The 23248-nt window shown below is 45.9% G+C and overlaps 1 protein-coding gene across 1 annotated transcript; it reads left to right on the top strand.

Moving 5' to 3' along the window:
* The first annotated feature begins 802 nt into the window (after nt 1-802).
* On the top strand, nt 803-19191 carry TEKT4 (tektin 4). Its single transcript, XM_007432836.3, has 6 exons — nt 803-4611; nt 7076-7146; nt 10369-10512; nt 13279-13501; nt 15340-15494; nt 18802-19191. The coding sequence occupies exons 1-6, from the start codon at nt 4078-4080 to the stop codon at nt 19016-19018; spliced, it is 1344 nt and encodes a 447-aa protein (XP_007432898.2). The 5' UTR covers nt 803-4077; the 3' UTR covers nt 19019-19191.
* Nucleotides 19192-23248: the final 4057 nt, after the last annotated feature.

The raw sequence follows: 23248 nt of genomic DNA, 5'->3' as shown, positions 1-23248 counted from the left end.
TGAGAAATTGAAGGGGGTTTATGCAAATACATTTACAGGCAGCACAGGTTGCTCTCCATCGTCCCAGGTCAAGGGTCTCCCAGAAGATGAGTTTCCGTTGAATGTATAAAAAGGCAAAATAAGCAGTTCAGCAGTGGAGCTCCTGTGGAGGTGGTGGAAGTACCTTTCTGGAGATGTTCAAACAGCCACTGTGTAACTATGCTGTAGAATTGCTTTGCTGGACAGGCAGTAGGAGTCAAGACCTTAGTGATTCAGCTCCTGGGTGTCATTTTCCCTGCTGCTATTAAATAATGGGAGGTGACAGTTCTCCGTGAACCTGCTTGCAGACCACGCAGAACTGCTTTCTGGTGCCCAAGGATCTCCATCTTGCCATTTGTGTATCTCCAAGTGCCACCAGGTGGTCACAAGTGAAGGGCTGTTTGTGAACGTTCTCTTGCAGGTCTCCAGAAACCCCTTATCTGATCCATGGCTGACAAACAACACTCAAAACATTCCTTGTCTCTGCTTTTCTGGTGTTCACACAACATGCTAAGCCTGGGTTAACAAAAAGCCGCTGCTGTGTTCACATAACATGCCCACAGTATGGCTTAATGTGATGACCCACTAGGTAGCTATTTGCCAATTACCCTATGCCATTTTAACACAGCTAAGTGTGTTGTGTGAGCCCAGCCAATGGTCAGGAGTTAGACCCAGTTCTGCAGTACCCTCTAGAGCAGTGTTGTCCAAACTTGGCCACTTTAAGATGAGTGGACTTCAACTCCCAGAATTCCCCAGCCAGCATGGCTGGCTGGGGAATTCTGGGAGTTGAAGTCCACTCATCTTAAAGTGGCCAAGTTTGGACAACACTGCTCTAGAAGATTTTCCAGGTGGTGGTTGTACTGATACATTTGAAAGCCATCAGTTTGGAAAGGCTAGGCTAGACAGTCTGGTCCAGTCCTTATGTCTGAATTGTGCATCAAGAAACATTGATCCCTGTATAAATATAACCAGGTTGGTATGATTCGCGTTTTATTCTTTCCAAGCCAACAGAGTTGGGGAGAAATTATGTAAAGACACCCTAACCCAGTGTTGTCCAAACTTGGCCACTTTAAGATGAGTGGACTTCAACTCCCAGAATTCCCCACCCAGCAGAGTTGAAGTCCACTCAAAGTGGCCAAGTTTGCACAACACTGCCCTAACCCATCAGAAGAAAACAGATGTCCTAATCGTGAAATGATACTATTATCAAATCAAATTTGATTTGATTTGACATTAAGTTTCTTTGCTCTTTGATGTTATTGTATTTCTATTTTATTCTTTTACCTTCTTTTCCTCTATTTTTTTCAATTTTTCCCTTACTCTGGTTTTAAATCTAAATTGTTCAGGTTTTCTATGACTGTCTTAGCTGTATCTGCTGATTGATTCTGAGTTTTTCTTTTTTCCTTTGCTATTAAATAAGTTTGATATTTCCTATGTAAAGAGACTTGGAGTTCTGTACAGTAGCTCTTCATCATGAACCGAACGGAACCAAATGTGGTATGGTGGGAGAAGCTGGCCAAAGAAAGATTGAATCTGAAAATGGGCTGGATCAGGCCAGGGATGTTGGAGGGAAAAAAATCCTGGAAAATTCTCCCAGTGCAGTTGGATAGGAGAGGCCCCTGGCATTGGCTGGCAATGCCACCCATTGCTCCATTCTAAGCCCTTCTTCCTTCTGGTCATGTGACCCAGGGCAGGAAGCATCTTGCCTGCCCCGTCCTTCCCGGTATACACCCAATACGGCTTAAGAGCAGAAGCACACATACAAAATCCTCCTTTGCTATACATGATGATCTCAGGACCACGTGGGCTGTGAAGAATTCCAGAAGGCTGGCTCTGCAGGGTTCTCCTGATCTTTGCAGCACCTTCTGCTCCTTCTAGGAAGTGAAACCCCACTGTAGAACTTTCCCTGGGATTTCAATACCATTTTGCGTGCAATCCTAAACACCCGGGAAGAACACAGCGAGGACTGTAATTGCATTATAAGCTAAGTGGCAATTTGAGCATTGTGAGGGCTAGCAACTTAACTTTAAAAAAATGGAAGCACAATGCCTGCATTCAGTGCATTTGGGCAGGTTCCAGGACTTGCACTGATGTGAACTCAGCTTTTTCAAAGAGCAGTCATGTTTCAGTTAGACCCTAACTTGTGGGCAACGTAAAGGTTGCCCCTGAAAGTAGGTGAGCCATATCAAACAGGTCTATTATGACCATTGCTAGGACTGTGAAGGTGGCATGCTAACAGAGCTCAGGAAGCTAAGCAAGGTTGGAGCTGGTTAGTGCTTGGATGGGAGGCCACATGGCAATCCCAAGGAAGTGGATAAAAATCCCAGAAGTCAGTGATAAACCATTTTTGTAAGATGCCAAGGAAACTGCACGGACCTGTGCTTTATTCAGCCTGACTCAAACTGAAAAGAGATTATTCTTTTCCTTTATTTACTGGAGTGGCTGAAATGAAATAAAAACAGACCTGCACCTCAAACTCTCAAATGTGAGAATTCAAATTACAATCCACCCCAAAAGCTAACTGGGTTGAGTTAAACTAACCTTCCTTCCTGGGCTGTGAGGGTAACTTGAAACACTGGGCTGAAACCATCCTTGGGACCAGGAATTATTTATGTTCTACTTTGCAGAGAGTTTCTCCCTCCCCCTGTCCTCCCCTCTCCAAAATCTGGTGCAAAGGGAAGAGAACTGGGATGTGGACATTGCAATTGACCCATTAGGAGAAAATGTCTTTAGGTCGTGCCTTCTTGCCTTCACGAGTTTAGCATTAGATCTCCATTTACAGAGAGAGGACCTGAAAACAAATATTTTATTACATGAGATGCTGATTTTTTTTTTTTAACCAGATAATTTTTATTAATCCATTTCCAAACAAACATAAAATAACGTAAAATAAAAACGAACAATTTACCATCCCCAAAACCAAATGGAAAGAAAAGCATTACACGACAACCCATAAAAAGAGCAAACGAACAAAAAGCTGTAATTACAACTATATCCCAAGTCCACTGATCTTGTAAGCCTTAAAAAAAAACCTGTTAAGGGTTTTTTTTTTTTTTTTTTACAGTATGTAGTTAGATTACTGTAACCTATTTTATGAAGATAGCTTTTAAAGGTGGCTCACACATATTTAGTTAATAAACACCTGTTTTTAATAATATTGAATGCTGTTCATTATTTTACCGACTCCTTATGAATAATAATAGGCGGTCATTCTTAAATACTCCAGTTGTGAGATTGTGAACCTAAGGAAATCTGCTTCCCCGTAGCCGTTTTGATTTTACAAGTACTCAGGATGCCAACGGAAGTGCCAGTGTAGGAAATGTCTAAATATCTGCAACTCCCACCGGGCCTTTCAATTGGCATCTTGGACGGGGCTCTTTGAAGGTGACGTTTGGAAGATGTTGGCTTGTCTAGGAACTTAAGACTAACAGCTGAAGTGTAAAAGTAGAGGCATTATTATTGTTGTTGTTGTTGTTGTTGTTGTTGTTGTCGTAACTTTGCGTTCCTTTTAAGTCGCAAGAGCGCACCCACACGAGGATGCCCTTGCTGTATGTTCCTCCTCCTCTCGTCGTTGATGCATCCGGTTGATGCCTACGTTTACTTCACTGTTGCGCAATTGTTTTTATCCTCACGACAAGGCACAGCTCGGTTGCCCGAGTGCCCCAGTTTCTTGCCACGCCTCTTCGGTGCTCGGCGTGTTGGTGCGTGTGCTCCCAGCCCTGGGTCCCTCCCATCTCCCGGGGTGAGGAGGGGTTGCGTCGCCCCATATCACGACTTCCCCAGGCGGCTCATTGGCTCTCAGGCATCGCCAGGGCAACAAGAAAACGCCAAACATGAGAGGCCGGTTCGTTTCCATACAACTCAGATCGGCTGCTCATTGGCCGGAAACGTTGCCCAGAGCAACGGGAAGACGCTGATCTGAAGCAACCTGGGTTGCAGCCGAGCATCCTTGGGGCCGCTAAGCGAGCCGGGGAGTTTCCTAGGCCGGGAGAGCTCACGCCCCTCGCCAGGGAGGGGCCTTGGCTTCCTTCTGTGCTTGGCAGAGCTACCCACGGAGCCATGTCTCAGCCGGGTGTGCTGCTCACCAAGGAGCCTGCTCCGCAGACCATCCCCGTCTCCGAGCTTCCCATGAAGGTGTACGAGCCGGCTCTGAACACCGGCCCCGATTCGTCGTGTGGCCTGGCCACGGCCGGCTTCCGCACAGCCAAGTTCCTGCCTGAAGAATGGCACCAGCACAACTACATCCAGTACCACGAGGCCTTTGCTGACCGCGACCACTCTGAGCGGTGCCGCCACGAGTCCCAGAACCTGGCTGCTTACACGGCCGAATTGGCCCAGCGCACGCAGGAGGACTCCACGGCCAAGGTGGGCGAGCGCCTCCAGGACATCCACTTCTGGAAGTCGGAGCTCCAGAGGGAAATTGAGGACCTCGTGGCCGAGACCGACCTGCTGTTGGCTCAGAAGCTGCGGCTGGAGCGAGCCATCGACGCCACGGAGCTCCCCTACAGCATTGCCATGGACAACCTGCAGTGCCGTGAGCGCCGGCAGCACCCTGACCTGGTGAGGGACCAGGTGGAGACAGAGCTGCTCAAGGTAGGGCGCTTCCTTCATAAATGGTCCCTAGAGGCTGTTTGCGGCTTCTTGGAGATAGGGAAGAACTTTAGCTGAGATTGGAGGTTCTGTGTGGCACTGCAGAAGGTCCCCCTTTTCTCCTCTGGCATCTCCAGTTGAACTGCAAGAGATCTTTTGCCTGAAACCCTAGGGAACCCAAACCAGCCCATAGTCCGGTGCACACAAAAAAACCCATTATGGCTTGGCAGATCGTGTGAACCGAGGCAAATGTGGCTTGTGCAACAAACTCTGGTCAAAACAAATCTCTCTTAGCACAATGGCTGAGTCCAAGCAGAATAGACAATGTTGACCCAGATGGACCAGATTTGGTAGAAGAAAATACTTCATTTGTTTTGCACCATATTTACATATGTGGAAGTCAGCTTGGAAATGGACTTGCTCCAGGATGCATTCACAAATGACCCCATCCAGGAATATGGCTTGGTGCTCTTGGGTGAGGTCATTTGTGAATACATCCTGTTTTGCAACTTGCCAGTGGAAATTAGCTTGGAAGCCTGTAGATTTGCACATGCGTGCATTTTTTAAAAAAAGCCTAAGGACCAACTGTGTGACGGGAGCAGCTGATATCCTGCCTCATTCAACGTTTACCTGCTGCTTTGCTGGATTGGTGCTTCTGGGGAAGACCAATGCTGAGTGTTCTCGGGGATGGGATGAAGTGGGTGTGACTAAACCAGGAGGTCTCTCTCTGGAAACTCCACCCCCCATTAACAAGACAAGGTTGCTTGAAAAATGCCAGAAGGTCACCTTTAAACTTTCAAATGGCCTTTCAGCCAGGGAGGGAGAACCGCTGGGGGTCCTTGTGAGTGATTTCTGCAGGAACGCCTTGCAAAGGTAGCTGGGCTTTGACCACTAAGGGTCCGATGCCGGTAGGTCCACAGAGTGCGGTCAAAACAGTCAAGGTGGCAACCAGGACAGTGCAGTTGAAGCTCCACCTGGTTTCTATTTGGAATGCTTTGATTGCATCGCCATGGCCGCCATCTTGACTTTTTTGACCATGTCTTGCAGAGACTCCCAGTTAGGTGGCCAAAGGACTTGGTGTGAGCTAGGGACGGACAGCGTCCTGCTTGACCCTTCCCTTGGGCAGCCTTGTCCAGACTGGAAGAGCTCTCCCTCCCTGCCTGCTTCTGACAGCGGAAGCAAAACCAAGCACCAGGCACAGCATTTTGTGTAAAAAGATCTGATTTTTATTTCATAAGCAAGTTTCTAGCCCTGGTGGCTGCAAACCTATGGCAGGTACATGCTTCCCTTCTACCTCCTTCAGGTACAACATGGTACTACAGGTGCAGTTTCCTTTCCACCCCCACCTCCACCCCAAGAAATCCCTTTTTCAGAGAGGTGGCATCACTGGAGTGGGTGAGGACCTACATTTGGGTCCCATTTTACTTTAGCTTTGGGGACCTGGGGAGGCATCTCTCTTGTTCCGTGGTCTTATTCTCCAAGATGGAAAAAAATCACACACCCCTTTTTAAGGCTGTCTTTTTAAGGGGGTGCTCAGGGTGCTTTAAGCCTCTACAAAAAATACTCCTCCCATTTTGACTCAAGCTTCCCCAACCCCAAAATGAGGAAGAAGTCCAAAAATGTCAGACCCCCCTCATCTGGGGTGGGGAGGGGGCTCTGGGGTCTTCAGGGCCAGAAATGCAGACGGAGGGGAGGGGGGATGCACGTTGTATTTGGTCAGCCTACCTTAGCCAAGCGTCTGGTCCATTCCTCTTCCAAAGGTCCATCGTCCGCGTTCCCCCACTTTCTAACTGGGAGCCCTCCTGCTCCATCCTGCCCCTCAGTTTAACATCCCCTTTTCTAAGCCCCCTCCTTCCCTTCCCTTCTCTTCCCATCACAAACCCCAAACCTGCTCTGTTACTCAGATGCATTTCAGAGACCGCTGTGCCGGATTCTTTAGTCGTGGAACATTTTTAGGATGCCAAAGGAAGCCCTGGAAAAGAACTGAGCCCAGGCCCTATTCCAAATGGGAAGGGGGCTGTTTTCTAACGGAAGGCAGATCAGGGAGGGGGCACCCAGCGCGACAGGAACGCTCAGATTCCGTGAAAAGCTCTAATGAATGTCCACGTGCCTCACCTGCGCTGTTCAGCGGTCTTTGCTGCTAGATCCAGATAGTCTAGATTTGGGATGATGGGTTCAGGAATGGTGGCTGTGCCCATCTTCAACAACCCCTCTCGCTCCTGAGGTTCCAGCAGGCCTGGGTTGCCATAGGTTTGCAGCCACCAGGGCTAGAAACTTCTTTATGAAATAAAAATCAGATCTTTTTACACAAAATGCTGTGCCGGGTGCTTGGTTTTGCTTCCGCTGTCAGACCCACAGTGTGCAGATGGAGCTAAAGATGGGAGCCGTGCCCCTCATTTTAAAGGCTCCTCTTCAGTGCCATTGGCCTGCAGTTCCTGGTACTAATATCTTTACCGTTTTCTTCTAGGAGGCAGAGCTCATCCGAAATATCCAAGAGCTCCTGAAAAGAACAGTGAAGCAAGCTATTAATCAGATACAGTAAGGCCCCTTTCCAATATTCCACAGGTCGCTCATGGTTGGCTTCTAAGTTTTGGTGGGAGGCAACGTGCCTTGAACTGATGCGAGGGGCCCTGTTTCGCACAGGAAGCTGTAGACGTGGCTTCTGCGTCGTTGCCCCTGTTGCTCCCCGGCTCAGGACAAAGGCTTTGCAAAGGCTTTGCTTGGAGGATCTTCTGGCTCTGCCACCCATTGCCAAGCTCCCGTTCGTTTTGTTTTTTAAATGTGACAAAAACATACGGTTTGCTTTGCTCTGTGCTTCAGACGGTCCTGGGTGTTATAATGACGGTGGCAAAGTGAAACGAAATGATTGGCATAGACAGCAAAATCCTTGGCTTGGTTCACACACGGCACTAAGTCGTCCCATGGTTTGATGTTTAGCTCTGAGGGCAGAGTGATCTCTAGGGTGCTGTGCCAAGCATTTCAGAGTCAAAACGCTCTCGCCCCCAAATGCCTTGCTTTGACCCGGCCGGAATGGCTATCCCAGTGTTGGAACAAGCTGTCCACTTCATTGGACTCTGACGTGGGCCCCGCTGACCTCTCTCTCTCAGGTGACACAGCCTGTTTCAAGGCTGGGCCACTGCTGGACTCTGGCTGGTTGGACCCTTTTGCAACCTCTGGGGAACCCAGGCACGTGGGGCATTTTTTGGCTTTTGTGTGCTGTCTCAACTCAGCAGCGTTGGCTGAAAACACCGTGGTTTAGTACAGCCTGTGAACTCAGTCACAGGAGATGTGGTCCTTGATGGGGAGACTAAGGGGAGTGCTTGGAGCAGGAAATGGATGTAATCTGTTGCAGCAACAGACTTTTTAAAGTTTTTGATGGGCTTGCAGCTTAAGCCAAAAGTTTCATGGGGAAAACTCGGTTGGATAAGCAGATGATATATAGCTCAGCAAGATATTTCATAAAGCAAAGCCCTGCCAAAACTTGGCAAAACGAAGGTCAAGGGTGAAAGAGAAATGAAACTTTTAGACAACAGGTGGGCAATCTGACTGGCCTTGGCATGACAGTTTTTTCTTTATCTAAAAGAGAAAATGGAACCTCCTCTGTTGCAATGTGTGCAATGTGTACAAATGTGTACAATGTGTGCAAATCATGGGGTGTTTTTTTTAGAGCACCCCATGATTTGCAAGGGTGCTGTGTGTGGTCAAAAAAGTCAAGATGGTGGCCATGACTGCAATTTTAAGCACATCGCACCCCTGGTTATTTGCCTGAATCCCTTTGCGCTTCTGTCTAAGCCAGTGTTGTCCAAACTTGGCCACTTTAAGATGAGTGGACTTCAACTCCCAGAATTCCCCAGCCAGTCCACTCATCTTAAAGTGGCCAAGTTTGCACAACACTGGCCTAGATAATGCTTCTACGACGTAATTTCAAATTTAGAAATATATTCCATCTATCTCACGAAGGGGAATGTGATCCACAGAAGTTTATCCAGCAATATATTTTCTTCAATTTAGTACTGCAGCTTCCTTGACTTCTCCTTCCGTTCAGTGTTAAGGGAAGAAATGGGTGGTACTCTTTCCAGGGGGCTTTTTCAAATTGGGAAATGTGAACAGCCAGGGAGGCTACAGAGCATTAAAGAAAAATAATAATAATGGTGAACAAGAACATTAGCGGAGCTTGCTATCTCCAACATTTGCTATTTCCAGCAAGAAAGCCAGCTCAAAAATATCAGTGACAGTAATATGCCAGCATGCAAGAAAGAAGGAAAGAAGGAAAGGAAGAAGGAAAGGGAAGGGAAGGGAAGGGAAGGGAAGGGAAGGGAAGGGAAGGGAAGGGAAGGGAAGGGAAGGGAAGAGAAGAGAAGAGAAGAGAAGAGAAGAGAAGAGAAGAGAAGAGAAGAGAAGAGAAGAGAAGAGAAGAGAAGAGAAGAGAAGAAGAGAAACCTCTTTTGTGGGGAAGAAAACTCCTGGGTGTTGCAAAACAAATTTTGGTCTTTTCCAAAAAAGATGGTGATTTTCTGGTTCGTTTCTCATTCTTCCACCAGATGGCGGTATAATATAGGAAACAAGGAGATAGGCCCCCCCACGCGCTCGAAGTTGCAGGATAAAAGGAATAATTTTTAAAAATAGTTGTTTGTAGACAAAATACGGCAGACCATAGAGTAGAACCTGTGTTTTTTTTCTCTCCCTATGCCTCTTTTTGGCAGCAAAATACAGGAAAACCAAAGAGAGTCTGTATATCTGATAGCAGCTTAAGCTATTAAGGATTATGGATAAGAAAGGACAGGCAGAAGACTTGAATCTCAAACTTGTTTTCTGCTGCCTAGAACTCTGCAATATTTTATGACTCTGTACATCTGTAAATTACAGAATTTAAAAAAAAATTGTGCAACAACTCAAATAATCACTTCTTCCAAGCCCCTTTTAATGTTTACTTGTCTGTGCCTAGCCAGTCTCAAATTCTTCACAAAATTCATCCCCGTTTAATTCTTACAGATGATTTTGATGTACTTGGAATGATTTCAGAGAGATGATTTCTCAAATTATATTCCAATTATTTTCAATTGCACTCTTGAGATATTCTTAGCATGACATTACATCCTGTCAAGCTTTCTGATTTCTCAGTTTAAATTGCCACCAGTGACATGTAGAACGAGAAATATTCTGTCATGTCCTTGTCTGAAACCTCAGGATGATGGTGGTGCTGCTGCAAAGCCAAAATCTGGTTTGTTTCGTTTTTTAAAGGGAAGCTATTCTGAAATTAGTGGAATGTCAAGTTTGTGAACGTTTTCGGTTTTCACATAAGTGTCCTATGAAAGCAAAGCTAATTTCGAAAAATAGCATCATATTTTAATAGTATTTTAATATTCTTATACATCAGTGCAGTACTGTACAATATTTCCATTTTTCTAGACGACAAGCCTGTGAGGTAGGTTGGGCTGAGAGATAATGACTGACCCAAAGTCCCCCAGGGTAGTCCCATGGCTAAGGTCTGAGGGTCTTCCTAGTCCTCATGTATATTTAGGGGATCAAACATTGCGCCCGTTCTCACGCTGGGGCCCCTTTCTCTGGGGAGCCTCATCTGATGAGGATGGGGCCAACAGGAGTTGGATTTGTACCCTGACTTTTGCCTATGAAATCAAAACTCGCTTCTCGGCCTTTTGGCCTCAATCAGGTGTAGTATCACTGTGCAAACGGTTGTGCTTCAATGGGGACTTTCAACCAGGTTTGGGCACTAAGCTTTGTGGCAACTTAACCCTCCAGGTTAAATCGGGATCACAAGCAGATCTGCGAGATGGACTGGTCGGACAAGGTCGAAACCTACAACATCGATGAGAAATGCGGGCGGTACAGCAACCAGAGCACCAACATTCAGTTTCATCCCAGCTCGTCGAAGTTTGAGGACAGGTGAGACGAGGTTTGGGTCGTTGTTGTGGGTGAAGAAAGGTTCACAAATGAAGTACTGCAGTGCGAAAGCCTGTAGTCCAGCTTCCCTTGCCTCCCTCTTCCACCTTCTGCCCCCAGAGTGGATCACGGTTCAACGCCCACTAGACCTGGTCCTCATTCTGCCTTTCTTCCCCCATTTGCAATTCTGTGCTTCTGCAGATGTTATCTTCCCTAAAGCCTGTGGAAGGAGCAAGTGATACGGGTCAGAGAGCTTCTGCCCACTGGACTTTAGATAAAGGCTCTAGCTTCAGGGTCCAGACCAAGGCTCCGCTGCTCCCGAACTGGCATCCGTGGCCTTTCAGCTTTCAGTTCTAATACTGTGGGTGGGAGAGCAACGGGACCGGCTCTGCTGTTTGGCAGGCGAGCCTTGTACCCCCTAAGCTTGTGGGTAGGCGTCCTCTGGTGATGGCTGGGCTTCTCCACTTCCGGCGACAGTGGTGTATCTTGTGTATTTGACACCCAGAGTGGATGACTTTTTCACCCCCTCCTCCTCCACGGTTGCTGTTGTGCTGCCCCCCCCCCAACAGATGCACCGGCAGCAGCGACCAGCTCCGCCCTTCTGGGTAGGCTCGGCATCCCCAAGTCACCAGACAACGCACCCCCTTATTGCCTGCACCCGGGACAGGCTGCTCCCACCTCCCCACCACCGAAAAGAGGGCTACGTATGCTTCTTAGACCAGAGACTATGTGCTGATTCTCTAAGGGAGTAAAGAAAAACAAAATTACATTCTTAACAGCTGCTTCTATTTTAAATGTCTCCTCCTTTTTTTAATAGGTGGAGTGATCATAGAATCCTAGGGTTGGAAGGGAACTGGGAGGTCATCTAGTCCAGCCCCCTGCCCACTGCAGGAATCCTCATTCCCTTCCGGTGAAATGGTCATTCATCTTTTCTTGAAAACCTTCAGTGATGGAGCCCCCACAACTCCAGGAGGCAGGCGGCCCCATTGCTTCGTAGCTCTCACAGTCAGGACATTCTTCCTTAGGGCAAGTGTGGGAAGCTCCTTCTGTAAAGCTTCCATCCATTGGTTCTTGTCTTACCCTCAGGATATGGAAAATAAATCCACTCCCTCTTCCTTGTGACAGCCCTTCAAGTATTGGGAGACTGCTCTCGGGTCTCCTCTTCGCTAGGCTGATGTGATGGAATGGAATTATGAAGGCCAGGCTCAGGGAGATAAACATTTTCTTAGATCGCCAGAAGAGTGTGGGAGGAACAAGAGGATGAGACTGGCACCTCCCTGAGGAATTCACACTGTTGTGGCTGGAGGACTTTGGGAACTGGGGTTTTAGTCTGGGAAGATTCTTGCTAGAGGTTGTAGCTAATAAACATAGCTGGACTGAATTTGCATGGTCTCTTGGAGTTCCTTGGGCTAGGCCTGACAGCTAAACATACCAAGTTCCTTTCACTGCTCTTCGAAGGATTTAGCCTCGAAGCCTCTGACCATCTTGGTTGCTCTTCTCTGCACCCTTTCCAGTTCCTGAGCATCTTTCTTGTGTTGTGGCGAGCAGAGCCGGACACAGGATTCCAGGTGTGAACTGACCAATGCAGCCTAGAGCGGTTCTAGAGTGGTACTAACACTTCCTGTGATCTTGACATCATACCTCTATCGATGCCGCCCAAAGCCTTTTGGCAGCCGCAGCGCATTGCTGGCCCATCCTGAATCTGTGGTCTACCAAGACCCCTGGATCTTTCTCACAACGTACCACTTTTTAATGTTAGCCACTTCAATGAAGGCTAGGATACACCTTTTTATAAAAATTAGGACTTGAAACATTCTTTCCACCACCAAGATTTGACATCTCTGCTGTTGCTTTGCTAAACTAAGAAAAAAAACTGAAACCCAAGCATTCTTATTTTTCTTCATACAGATGACGCTGTGATTTCAACGCCTACTTCTGCATCTTTTCCAGCTCTGAATCATTACTGTCCTGGTCGTCTTCTTACTGTTACTATTTGTGTTAATATTTTGCCTTTTTCCCATGGTCTGCTATGACTATCAGCTGTCATGGGGTACTTTTCACCTGACTGTTTTGTATTTCTGTGTTTGATTACTGTGCCCTGGTATCGGTTACTTTTGGAGGTGGTTTAAAGTACCCAGTGGTAGCACCAAGCCAACCTTGTCTGAGTCAGAAACAAAGCCGGGTTAGACCTGGCTATGACTGGGATGAGAGGTCCCCAAGAAATGTCAGGATTGTAGACTAGACCGGGAAATAATAATTTAAAAAGAGAAGGAGGCAGTGTCAAGTCCATACTGTTGCCAAGAAGACTAAGATTTGACCTCGACCTGGGAGTAGGGGTGGTGCTCCTTATCACTTTAAACAATATATTCAGTAAGTCAATTGTGACATTCCCATCATTGCTCCAACTAACTTAGAACAGCGTTGGTGGTTCTGTCCCTCTGATAGCACTGGGGCAACAATCTTAATGGTGCAGGTTAAGAGAGAGGAAAATCTACCTATGTGGTTGCTAGGAGTCGGAAATGACTTGATAGCACGTAGTCAGTCAAGAGACCGAGAGAGAGGGGCTGACCAATGAGGTCCATGGCCAAGTGGGTTGGATCCTGATTCTCCTGAAAGGTCCACCTTTCAACATCCTACTATCAAATTTCTTACATTCGTTTTGGGATGGGTTCCATACAAGCAAAGGCTGCCCTGTAAATTTAGGTGGCAGCATTAAGGTTCTTGCCATTTGATTTACATCCCTTTCCCTGGTCTGCATCTTCCCTGCAGCGCTTCCACACCAGAGACATGGGCCAAGCACAGCCATGACAACATCTATCGGGCTGAGCGAGAGAAGTTGGCCTCCATCAACCTCCGTGGCCTGGTCGACCACATCCTCCATGATACAGCTGAGGACCTGCGCCTGCAGTTTGACGTGGTGAATCAGGCTTTTGCCCAGCGCTGTGAGGAGATGGAAGACACCAAGCACAAACTGGAGCACAATTTACAAAAAGTACGGGCCAGCCTTCTCTGGTTCCTCCCCACTGTGGGGGAACTGATTGCAACTTTGCAGCTTGAGATCCACCTCCTAAGAAAACATGGGAGCAGGTTTTAAAGGATATGGAGAAGGGTTTGGGTGAAGCCCTCAAACATTTCCCTGGGGTGAGGGAGTAGGACAGTTGCACACATGTATCATGTGTATGTGTTTGTGGGAAGTAGCCACGGAGGATCAAACCGAGGAGGGGGATTCTTGTTGACTTCAATCCTCCTTTGTACAGTAAGTTCAGCTGACCTTCAGCTTTGGACTTCAGAAGGAAACTGCCTGTGGACATGGGAGCCATCTTGCCTTCATCTCTAAGGGCTGTTGATACACCATTATTTTTGCCCCCAGACAGTCCTTTTAAAACATCCTCCAGAGAACCACCATCACTACATTTTGAGACTGCCAACTCTGTAAAATTTATGTAATGGGATGTCCAAGTACAGCTGCCTTTGTGATGGTTTTTAACCACCATCATTCTCAATCAACATGGCCACCACCTGACCAGTATTAGGCTGGAGGAGACAAGTGAAGTCTATACCCACCAGTAAAACCAGGATTGATCACCCCTTCTTTCCCTCTGTTTCTATGGATCCTTTCTCCACCTTAATTTAGTTTCTAAGATCTTCCAGTTCTATCCTGACTGTTCTCACCCTGTTCTGTTTCTCCTTCTCTCCATTTTAACGTCATCATCACTGTGGGAATCTGGTAGAGCTGAAAAAGATCAGGCTCTTCCATTGCTTCCATTTCTCTAAGCCATTGTTTCTTTTAACCCTGGTTTGAGGAACGAACCCTAGTAGTTTGGTTTAAACAACAGTAAGCCCATCAACCATGGCTAATAAATCATATGCAATGGCTGGATTGCCCATTGCACAAAGCCAAAACCAGCCCAACCACCTATAGTCCCCCTGTGAGCCTCCTGGGCCAGGTATGATTTTAATATGGATTTCCCCAATCCTGAAATGAAGGGGTAATCTTTGCATCTTTGCAGGAGGGCCCTTTCTGCACTGGTATCTTATATTTCTTTATTTCTTAGATTGGGACCGTGCCTTTCCTTCAAGGACTTAAAGTGACCTACATTTCCCCCCTAAAACAACTACCCAGTGGGGTAAAACTAGAGGAGGGAATGCTTTGTATCCATGTGGGTGGACCCGATCCTTGGCTTCAGTGGGTCTAAACTAGTGCTCTGAGTCTCATGAATAAACTGCCCTTCTGGCTCTTGATCATCTCCTCTGGACTAGAAAACCATGAACTGGTCTGTTGCAGCGGCAGAACGAGACACACTCACTGCCGGTTAGGGATGGGCAGTTCCAACGTTTTTGGTAAGGGCACAGTTGGCACACAGCGGGTGGATGATTGAGCACGGAAAGAATCGTCTGCTTTCAATGGTGGGGTCAGTGAGGCCTCTGGGGCAGGACTTCAGCTGAGTTGCCGTAAAAGCATCCAGAGCTGTTTGGCTTGTTGTTAAGAGCAAATTCAACCATCTGATTGTGGCTTGGACATTGCACGTTTTTTACTATGACATCAAGTTTGCTCTGCGTGGACTGGAGTTCCTTTCCTCTGGTGAAGAATTTAGTCTGCATCAACAGCAGCCTTTTGCTACACCAGAAGCCTACTGCAGTTGCAACTTCTTTTTCCTTGAAACATCACAGCACAGCTTGCTTTCTAGAATACCTTACTGGAAGTATTTGAGTCTTAACCCCCACGTACTTTGATTCCATCCCTTGCAAACTGTTGTTGACCCATACACCCTTGGTGATCAGTTCCTTGTTATTTTTTAAACAACTATCTTTCATATCTTCTTTGAACAGACCCTCCAGGAGATTGGGCACCAAGAGCACAATGTTGAGGCGCTGAAGCAAGCTATTAAGGACAAAGAAACACCCCTCAAAGTAGCCCAGACGCGGCTTTATGATCGTTCCTTTAGGCCCAATGTGGATCTCTGCAGAGATTCTGCCCAGTTTAGGTAAGTTGCTGGGAGTTGGGCAGAATATAAATGCGATGATGATGACGACAATGACGTAAGTCTCAACCTCAGCAACTTGAAGATGTGTGGACATCCACTCCCAGCATGCTGGCTGGGAATTCTGGGAGTTGGTCCACACATCTCAAAGTTGCTGAGGTTGAGAAACACTGATGTAAGGGACGGTTCATCTACCCATCACTAAATAAAGAACAAATATTCCATCTTCTGGTCTTGCTGGGTATTGACGGTGCTTCTGGGTGACAGATGTGAATACCCTGAAGTTGGTACAAGGGGTGTCTGCAGGGTGTGGTCAAAACAATCAAGATGGCAGCCATGACAGTGCAACTGAAGCTCCACTCGTGTTTTATGTGCCTTGCACACACACAAAAGAATGGGTGGAGCTTCAGTTGCATTGAGGCTGCCATCTTGAATTTTTTAACCATGCTCTGTGGATGCCCTTGAGTTGGAAGGAGGGATTCCCTCAGGATATCTTCTCATTGGAGTTGAATCAAGGTGTGGGAAACCAGAGTACAGTCTTAATGAACGTAACTGTTTTAATGGAAGCTGGAGATGCTGCAGTTTGTTGCCCTTGAACTTTCAGCCTTGGACTGAGACCTTTAATGGGTTACCAGAGAAGTCATTGTCTTCTAGAGAGAAGGACCCTCAGGATGCTTGTAACTGAGATGCCAGGCTCTTAATCTTTATCCATGAAAAGTTCCCCTCCCCAAATTTCTCCTCTTCTGGAAAAGGAAGGAAGGAAGGAAGGAAGGAAGGAAGGAAGGAAGGAAGGAAGGAAGGAAGGGAGGGAGGGAGGGAGGGAGGGAGGGAGGGAGAGAGAGAGAGAGAGAGAGAGAGAGAGAGAGAAAGAGAGAAAAAGAGAGAGAGAGAGAGAGAAAGAAAGAAAGAAAGAAAGAAAGAAAGAAAGAAAGAAAGAAAGAAAGAAAGAAAGAAAGAATCCAAGTCAATCCATTGGGTGGAAAATGCAGCATAAATGTGAGAAAGGAGCAAATTAGATTCACATCAGGAAGCTGAACTGGTTAGAACCCTTTTGACATGGGGAGACACATATCTGAGATCACCACATCTGGTTTAGAAGGATATAGATTGCGACTCCCAGATGTCTGTTATTTCTCCTCTTGTGAAGAAATTCTTAGTAGAGAGCATGAGTTCTATTCGTCATGTCTCCTGTCTCATCAGTGTTTGGATATTTTTTTCCAGTTGCCCAATTCTGGGCCTCTCTGCCCTCTCCTCGGATCTGAAAACTCGTACTGATTTCCTTTTTTTAGCTTTATATATTTTTATTTTACCTCTTTTACTTTGGGGGAATTTGGGGGGGGGGGGACTGCTGATCTTATGGCCATAATAAAAGTCTGATTTGATCTGCAGCTCTTAGTGTGGCATGGGAAAAACCATGTTCTTTTGCTGAGAATAGAGAATTGTACCAAACCGACTGGCTCAGAGTCACATCTCAGATGTGCCCAAATCCAACCGGTTCTCAGTCAGATGTTTCAAATGGTTACCTGCGTTATGGCTGAGAAGGGATGACAGAAGGAATGGAGCAGATGTTTATTGCTCTGTAAACACACTTGAGGGACAACGGCCAATTCACAGTTCCCATCCTCAGTGCGCTTGAATAAGCAAAAGAAGAAAAACGAAAACTGTCGAATGCCTCTGTACGTCCTTCTCCTCCACAATGCCGTAAAACCAGAGAAGGACCTGAAATTAACGCAAGGAAGGGAAGTAATCGGTCTTCCAGGCTTTCAGGTGTAAGTGGAAATTCTTTAGAATGCCAGAATGTCTGGATCTTACCTCTTTATGTTATAAAAACAGTCATTAGGCTGTATCCTCTTCAAGAGAAACAGGCAAGTTTTCTTCTTAAATGTCAAGGGAGAAGAATTTTGGTTGGATGTATTGGAGACATTTGGCATTTCAGAATCTTGGATCGTCAAACATCGCTGGTTTCCTCTAGTGCTCCCAGACACTTCGTGTTGTTCTCTCCATACAAATCACAAATGTGCAATTCTCTTATGGTTTTGCACGTGTGTGTGAGCGAGGAGCGGCGCTTTCTGATTTTAAAAATAAATAATTTGGAGTCTCCAAATACCTGTGGGAGGGTGGGGTGATGTCGTTGATGTTGTGACATCACCAATTTAAGTAGAGTAAGGATTTGGCTCTCTTAGGTGGGGGGTATTATGGAGTGAAATAGCTGAATATTTTGGTTTTGTAATAGGTAAATGCCTCCAGTCCCTATAAGTCTTGAGATATATGTACTCATTCTGGCCCTTAAAATCCCATGAAAAGGAAGGACTGACTTAAAGGCTGAAAAATGGCTGCATGTGAAAGATTATTCAAAAGGGGTATAAACGCAGAGGTGCAACACTGCTTATTCACTCAAGTTAACCATTTTAATTAGGGGCATCTTCCTAATGTGTGTTTTCTCTGGATGAAATCAATTACTTTGAAAGCAACAGGGTTAGCTCTCCTATAATCAGCCAGAAGAACGTCTGATTCTCTCTCACACAGTTGAAATTGCTATTCGCTTTTTATCCAGCTCTTTCTTTTGTTGAATTCAAGTACTTGATTTTGGGAAGAGTATTAGTATAGAAGGTGAACCTGCCAAATGTAATTCATTCAACTGTGTTTGTTTATTTATTTAAAAGAGTTACATGCCTACCCATCTTATATACAGTAATGCTGGGCAGCTCACAGCAACAACCAATAAAAGCATAAAAAATAAAACAGTAATCCCACAATGTACCCCCCACCCCAAAATCACACTTGCCATCATGTTGCCCTGACAACACCATACCAACTCCATGTTTGCTGGGCTCAACTCCCATCTTGGTCCAAGGTTTGGGGAAAAGCCAGGTCTTCATGGCCTTCTGGAAGCCTAGGAGGGCAGGGGACCTCTGGATCTCAGGAGGGAGGCTGTTCTGTAGGGCAGGGGCCTCTACGGAGAAGGTCCTGCCAGATGACAACATTTAAGAAAAGGTCCTGGACTTTGCCCACCCTATTTGACCTGTTGGGGTGAGCAGATACCCTCAGGGGGTGGTGGTCCCACAAATAAGCTGGCCCCGTGCCACTCACGGCTAATTAACCACTGTGAAATAAACTATGGCTTAGTGCGATGGGGTCATTGTTGAGATCCATTTGCTCATAGCCTGTGGCTTAGCTAGATCTGCATTCATGTTTCAGATGTATTGATGATCTTATTTCCAGGCCAGATTGGCCCCCAGCTTCTCATTCTCTATGGGGAAGACTCACCCCCACGCCTCCAACATGCCCCCCTCTCTTGTCCCCCGTTCAGGCTCATCAGCGAAGTGGAAGAACTGACAGAATCCATTGAAGCTCTCAAAAAGAAGCTGCTGGAATCCGAGCAAAGCCTCCGGAATCTGGAGGACAGCCGGATGCATCTGGAGAAGGAGATCGCCGTGAAGACCAATAGCCTTTTTATTGATCGGCAGAAATGCATGGCCCATCGTACCCGATACCCAACTATCCTGAAATTGGCAGGCTACCAGTAGGGAAGCTGTCATTCTAGAGGTGAAGTGAGCAATCTGTGTTGGTCTCCGAAAGTTCTACTTTTCTAGAAATGTTGTTCATTGCTGAGGATGCCATTCATTAGCGATGTAAACTCCTAACCCTTCCAGGATAAATTAAAATATAGAATTGTTGTGGAAGATTGTTGGTTGGTGCAAATTTTATTTATTTATTTGATTGATTATTGATTCCTATAGCCACCCATCTCACTTTTACGTGACTCTAGACAGCTTACAGTGAAATAAATAAATTACATAAAATACACAATATAAAAAATAAAAATAAAATAAATAAAACAAAACACATAGTGGCTGGCCATTATCCCTCCGATCATCCATCCAGCCAAGAGATGGGCTTTATCCTGTGCCCAGGGCTCCAGGCTTGGGCATAATGTTCCTGAAGTTTCTGAATGTTCCTGAAGTTCTGAAAAAGATGTATAAACTTTAAGGATGCAGTTCACATTTCCTATAAATTATTAGATGGTCTTAAGTCACCAGATTTCAAACTAGTAGTCCCAGTAGCAATAGGGACTAGGAAATTCATTGTTAAGTTGTGCAGTCGTTAAGTGAGGCATCATGTGACTGCACCTGATTTTTACGACATTTTTTGCAGTGGTCATTAAGTGAATCATGCAATTCCCCATTGATTTTGCTTGTCGGAAGTGAGCTGGGAAAGTTGCAAATGGTGATCATGTGACCCTGGAATGTTGTAAATACATGCCAGTTGCCGGGTGCCCAAATCACTATCACATGACTGCAGGGATGCTGTGATGGTTGTAAGTGTGACGACTGGTCATAAGTTACTTTTTTCAGCGCTGTCATAACTTCTAACGGCCACGAAACAAATGGTCGTAAGTTGAGGACTACCTGTATCATTCTGGTTTCCATGGCTGAGTAGGTGGATTTACAAAGTTTTAGAATGGCAAAGCAGGTGACTCCTCTATCCCTGCTCATCAGCCAAGAGCTGGGTGAATTTGAGGACCCCTCCTGATCCATCTTGGTTAGTGATTGATCGAATCATCAGATGTAAAGGTTGAAGTGATCCTGGAGATCATCTAGCTCAACTTCCTACATAGTGCAGTACATAAAGCTGAGATGTAGATCTAACAACGAAGTCACACACAAATAGATTGATTTTTTAAGGGGCAAAACATCCTCATTTTAAGACTAAAACTGAGCGGTGGGAAGCTCATCTCTGCCTTTTAGATAGGCGGGGATGGGATGGAGGATCAAGCAGGTCTTTCTTCAAGCATCATTATGCCTCTCTTGGACCTGCAACCTTTCCAGTTTTTTCTTTGCTTGCTTTGTTTTAATTGCTACTGTTGGGAGACACACCTTGAACACATCATCTAGTTTAGTCTCATCACTGCTTTTCTCTTCCTTGATGCCTGCTCTTTACTGCACGGTCAACTTCATGTCCATTTCCCTGGGACTCTTGTTCAGCTAGTTTTAGCTTGTACACAGAACAGATTCTTTGGGTGACAGGGAAAGCCATACCCAACTATCAGGCATGTCATCTGTGCACGGTTTCCATCATTCTGATGGCTTCTTAATAAAGCCTCCAGGATAGAGTGCCAAAAAAAAAAAGATGGCAAGATTAAATACAAAATCCACAATCATCCAATAGGAGAGGAGCAGAAGGTTACCCTAAACATGACTTTGAATGAAACAGAAGAAAGAAACCTTAGGGATAGTAGTGCTCTCCTCCCCTCCCCTCCCATCAGCTTTTTCTTTTTCCTAAATGTGTTTTTCTGTTCAGTTTGTAATAATGCACTAATAAGAGATGGGGACCAAACAAAAGTGATTGATGACACTCTCTTTTTCTCTGGCATGCACACCTGTGCACTTATGGACATAAAATAGGTGCACATTGATTCTTGTACACACAGCCCACTTCCTGGACTACAGCAACTGAGAGATGGGGGGGAACCCCTTTTTTTCTCTTCTCAGAGACTAATTGCGTGGCATGACTGTGTTTCATTCCACACAGCAACTGCATGAGAACAGCGTGGGAAGACTGGTTTGAGTCAAACTCGATTATTTCTCTGTGGTTTAGCCTATTGCCCCAGCCCAGCCCAGCCCATCAGTTTTTTTGGTTTTTTTTAATGATTCCATGTGTTGTCTGAACACAGAAAAAGGGTTAATTCAGTAACCTGGTTAAGTGGGTTGCAGCCACTGTGTGTTGAGAAAGGGTGTGTGTGTGCGCGCGCGCGACCCTCTGGAGAACATGCAGCCTGCCCTCTCCAGCTGCCCATCTCAGATCCCACACTTCTTTGCTGCAGTTGATCTGGAGTATTCATGGAAAAACTCCTTAAAGCCTAATGGTCACACAGATGTTTGTGTGCAGGAATGCTTTGTTTGTTTATGAAGTGTTTCGGTCAAGCAACTCTAAGCAGTGTAGAAAAGCAACAGCTGCAGACAACTTCAGTAATAACTCCAACTTGCCATAACAGAAATGCAGTATATAATTTTGTTAAATCAATACCCCATTCGTGGCTCTGGCAGTTCTATAGCCCTCAGGTCCCCAAAACCGCCATGCTCTGGAAGGCCAGAAGAGGGGTTGTCAAGAAGCCAGCCTCAGCCACTCCATCCAAGCCCTGTGAACTGCATGTGAAAAGGGGGAAGGGGCTTTGATCACGCGGCCATGGCTGCCATCTTAACTTTTTCAGACGTCCCTGCAGATGCCCCTGGGAGCTATCCTTGCCTCTGGGGACAAGCTGGTTGAATCCATCCAACTCAGTGTTTGGATTGTGAGAAACAAGGGTGATCTGAAAAAGCTGGCAAACATGGAGCTGTGCAAGGCATCGAAAGGGTGGCTCGAGGACAGCGTTTCAAGCAAAGCCCCCCTTTGAAGTGCTTCTGGAGGCCACGCAGCCTCTTGCTTCTCAACAGGAAAGCAGGGGTGCTGAGGTGGGTCACTCTGTCTAGCTTTGGAGACCACCTCCAGTACATTGAAGAGGCTCTTCTGGCTACTTAGAGGGCCCCCATCTTATGCAAGGGGCATTACCATCAATGGGATGGTGTCATGGTGAGCCTGGAGAACCAGGGCCTTGTCACATCTGGTTGAGAGCTAGGATGGCTGATGGCTGCGCTCCAGCACACTTTTATCTGGACATAATCGTTGTTAAATTCCACAGGGTAGTATTTTTGAACAGAGAGATAGGGTTGCACAGTCCTTCACTTTGGATCTGAAACTCAGCAGGCACTGAGCATTGGAGAATGAGAGGAAATATCAACTTTCCTAAGGAAAATGGCTTCATCAGATCAAAGCAGAGAGAAACAATAAAGGCAGTTGGACTATTACTTCACACCTGGAAACCAGCTTCATAAACGTCTTCCCTCCTTCTGAATTGGATCCTGAAGATCTTTATTTAACACCTAGCATGTTCCTTAAGGATTGCTGCCTTATTAATCCCCCCCCCCTTTCCTCTTTTCTTTTCCTTTTTGGGTGATGTCTTTCTGATTGCAAACCTGATGGCTAAGGTTGCCCTTGTTTTGCTGAGCATGCGTGAGGCACATAAAATCTTTTGGGCAGAAAGGCAGGGTGGAAAAGCCTTTATTCTTTCCATAGGCAAATTTTTGTTCAATTTAAACAGTGGAAGCATGAGAGAAATGCAACGTCTTTGGAGGATTTTCTGATTCAGCAAAGCTGACGAAGGTAATCAAGTTTCTAACTTCAACGGTTGGGCTTGTATTCGTGTGAAAGAAATATTGACACGAACATCCATCTTTTTGAAATAATAAGTTACAGTCTGCCTTAGGGTCCAATAACTATTTTATTAAAGTGTCTAAGGAATGTGGGGAGGAAATTAAGCCTGAAAGTGTACAGAATTAATTACATTTTTCTCTGTCTTCCCTCCTCTAAGTTACTTCAGGGAAAAAGAAGCATCAAGTTTGTTTTCAGATCTTCCAAAGCCCGACAGCCAATTTAACACCAGGCTGCCCTTTATTAGGAATATTTAAGATTTATACTCTATCTTGGTTTGTTCAGGAACAATTTTCCTCAACCCTCCATCGTCCTCGTGGATTGCAGAAGAGGGCACAACAATAAACACAGTGTAGTAAATAGTGCAAAACCACAGAGAGTGATAGTAAGGGCACCAAGGCAAGTACATTCATTCTGAACTGAAACCAAAAATGTTGTTATCCCAATTGGAATTGGTGTTTCTGAATTTGGGGTGTTGCTTCAGAAAAATGCCTCTCCTTTGCAGAGCT

This window comes from Python bivittatus, unplaced genomic scaffold, assembly GCF_059951505.1.
Source record: "Python bivittatus isolate LINGU-HERP-01145 unplaced genomic scaffold, Pbiv_v1 ctg000030_np1212, whole genome shotgun sequence".
Classification (NCBI taxonomy): Eukaryota; Metazoa; Chordata; class Lepidosauria; order Squamata; family Pythonidae; genus Python; species Python bivittatus.
Note: the sequence above shows the minus strand (reverse complement) of the source record. Positions and strands in the feature narration are given on the sequence as shown.

Excerpts from the sequence above, each read along its gene's own strand:
- TEKT4 (XM_007432836.3), top strand. The coding sequence starts at position 4,078 with ATGTCTCAGCCGGGTGTGCTGCTCACCAAGGAGCCTGCTCCGCAGACC. Across the intron at positions 10,513-13,278 it reads TCGTCGAAGTTTGAGGACAG|CGCTTCCACACCAGAGACAT; the intron begins GTGAGACGAGGT and ends TCTTCCCTGCAG. Across the intron at positions 15,495-18,801 it reads AGAGATTCTGCCCAGTTTAG|GCTCATCAGCGAAGTGGAAG; the intron begins GTAAGTTGCTGG and ends TCCCCCGTTCAG.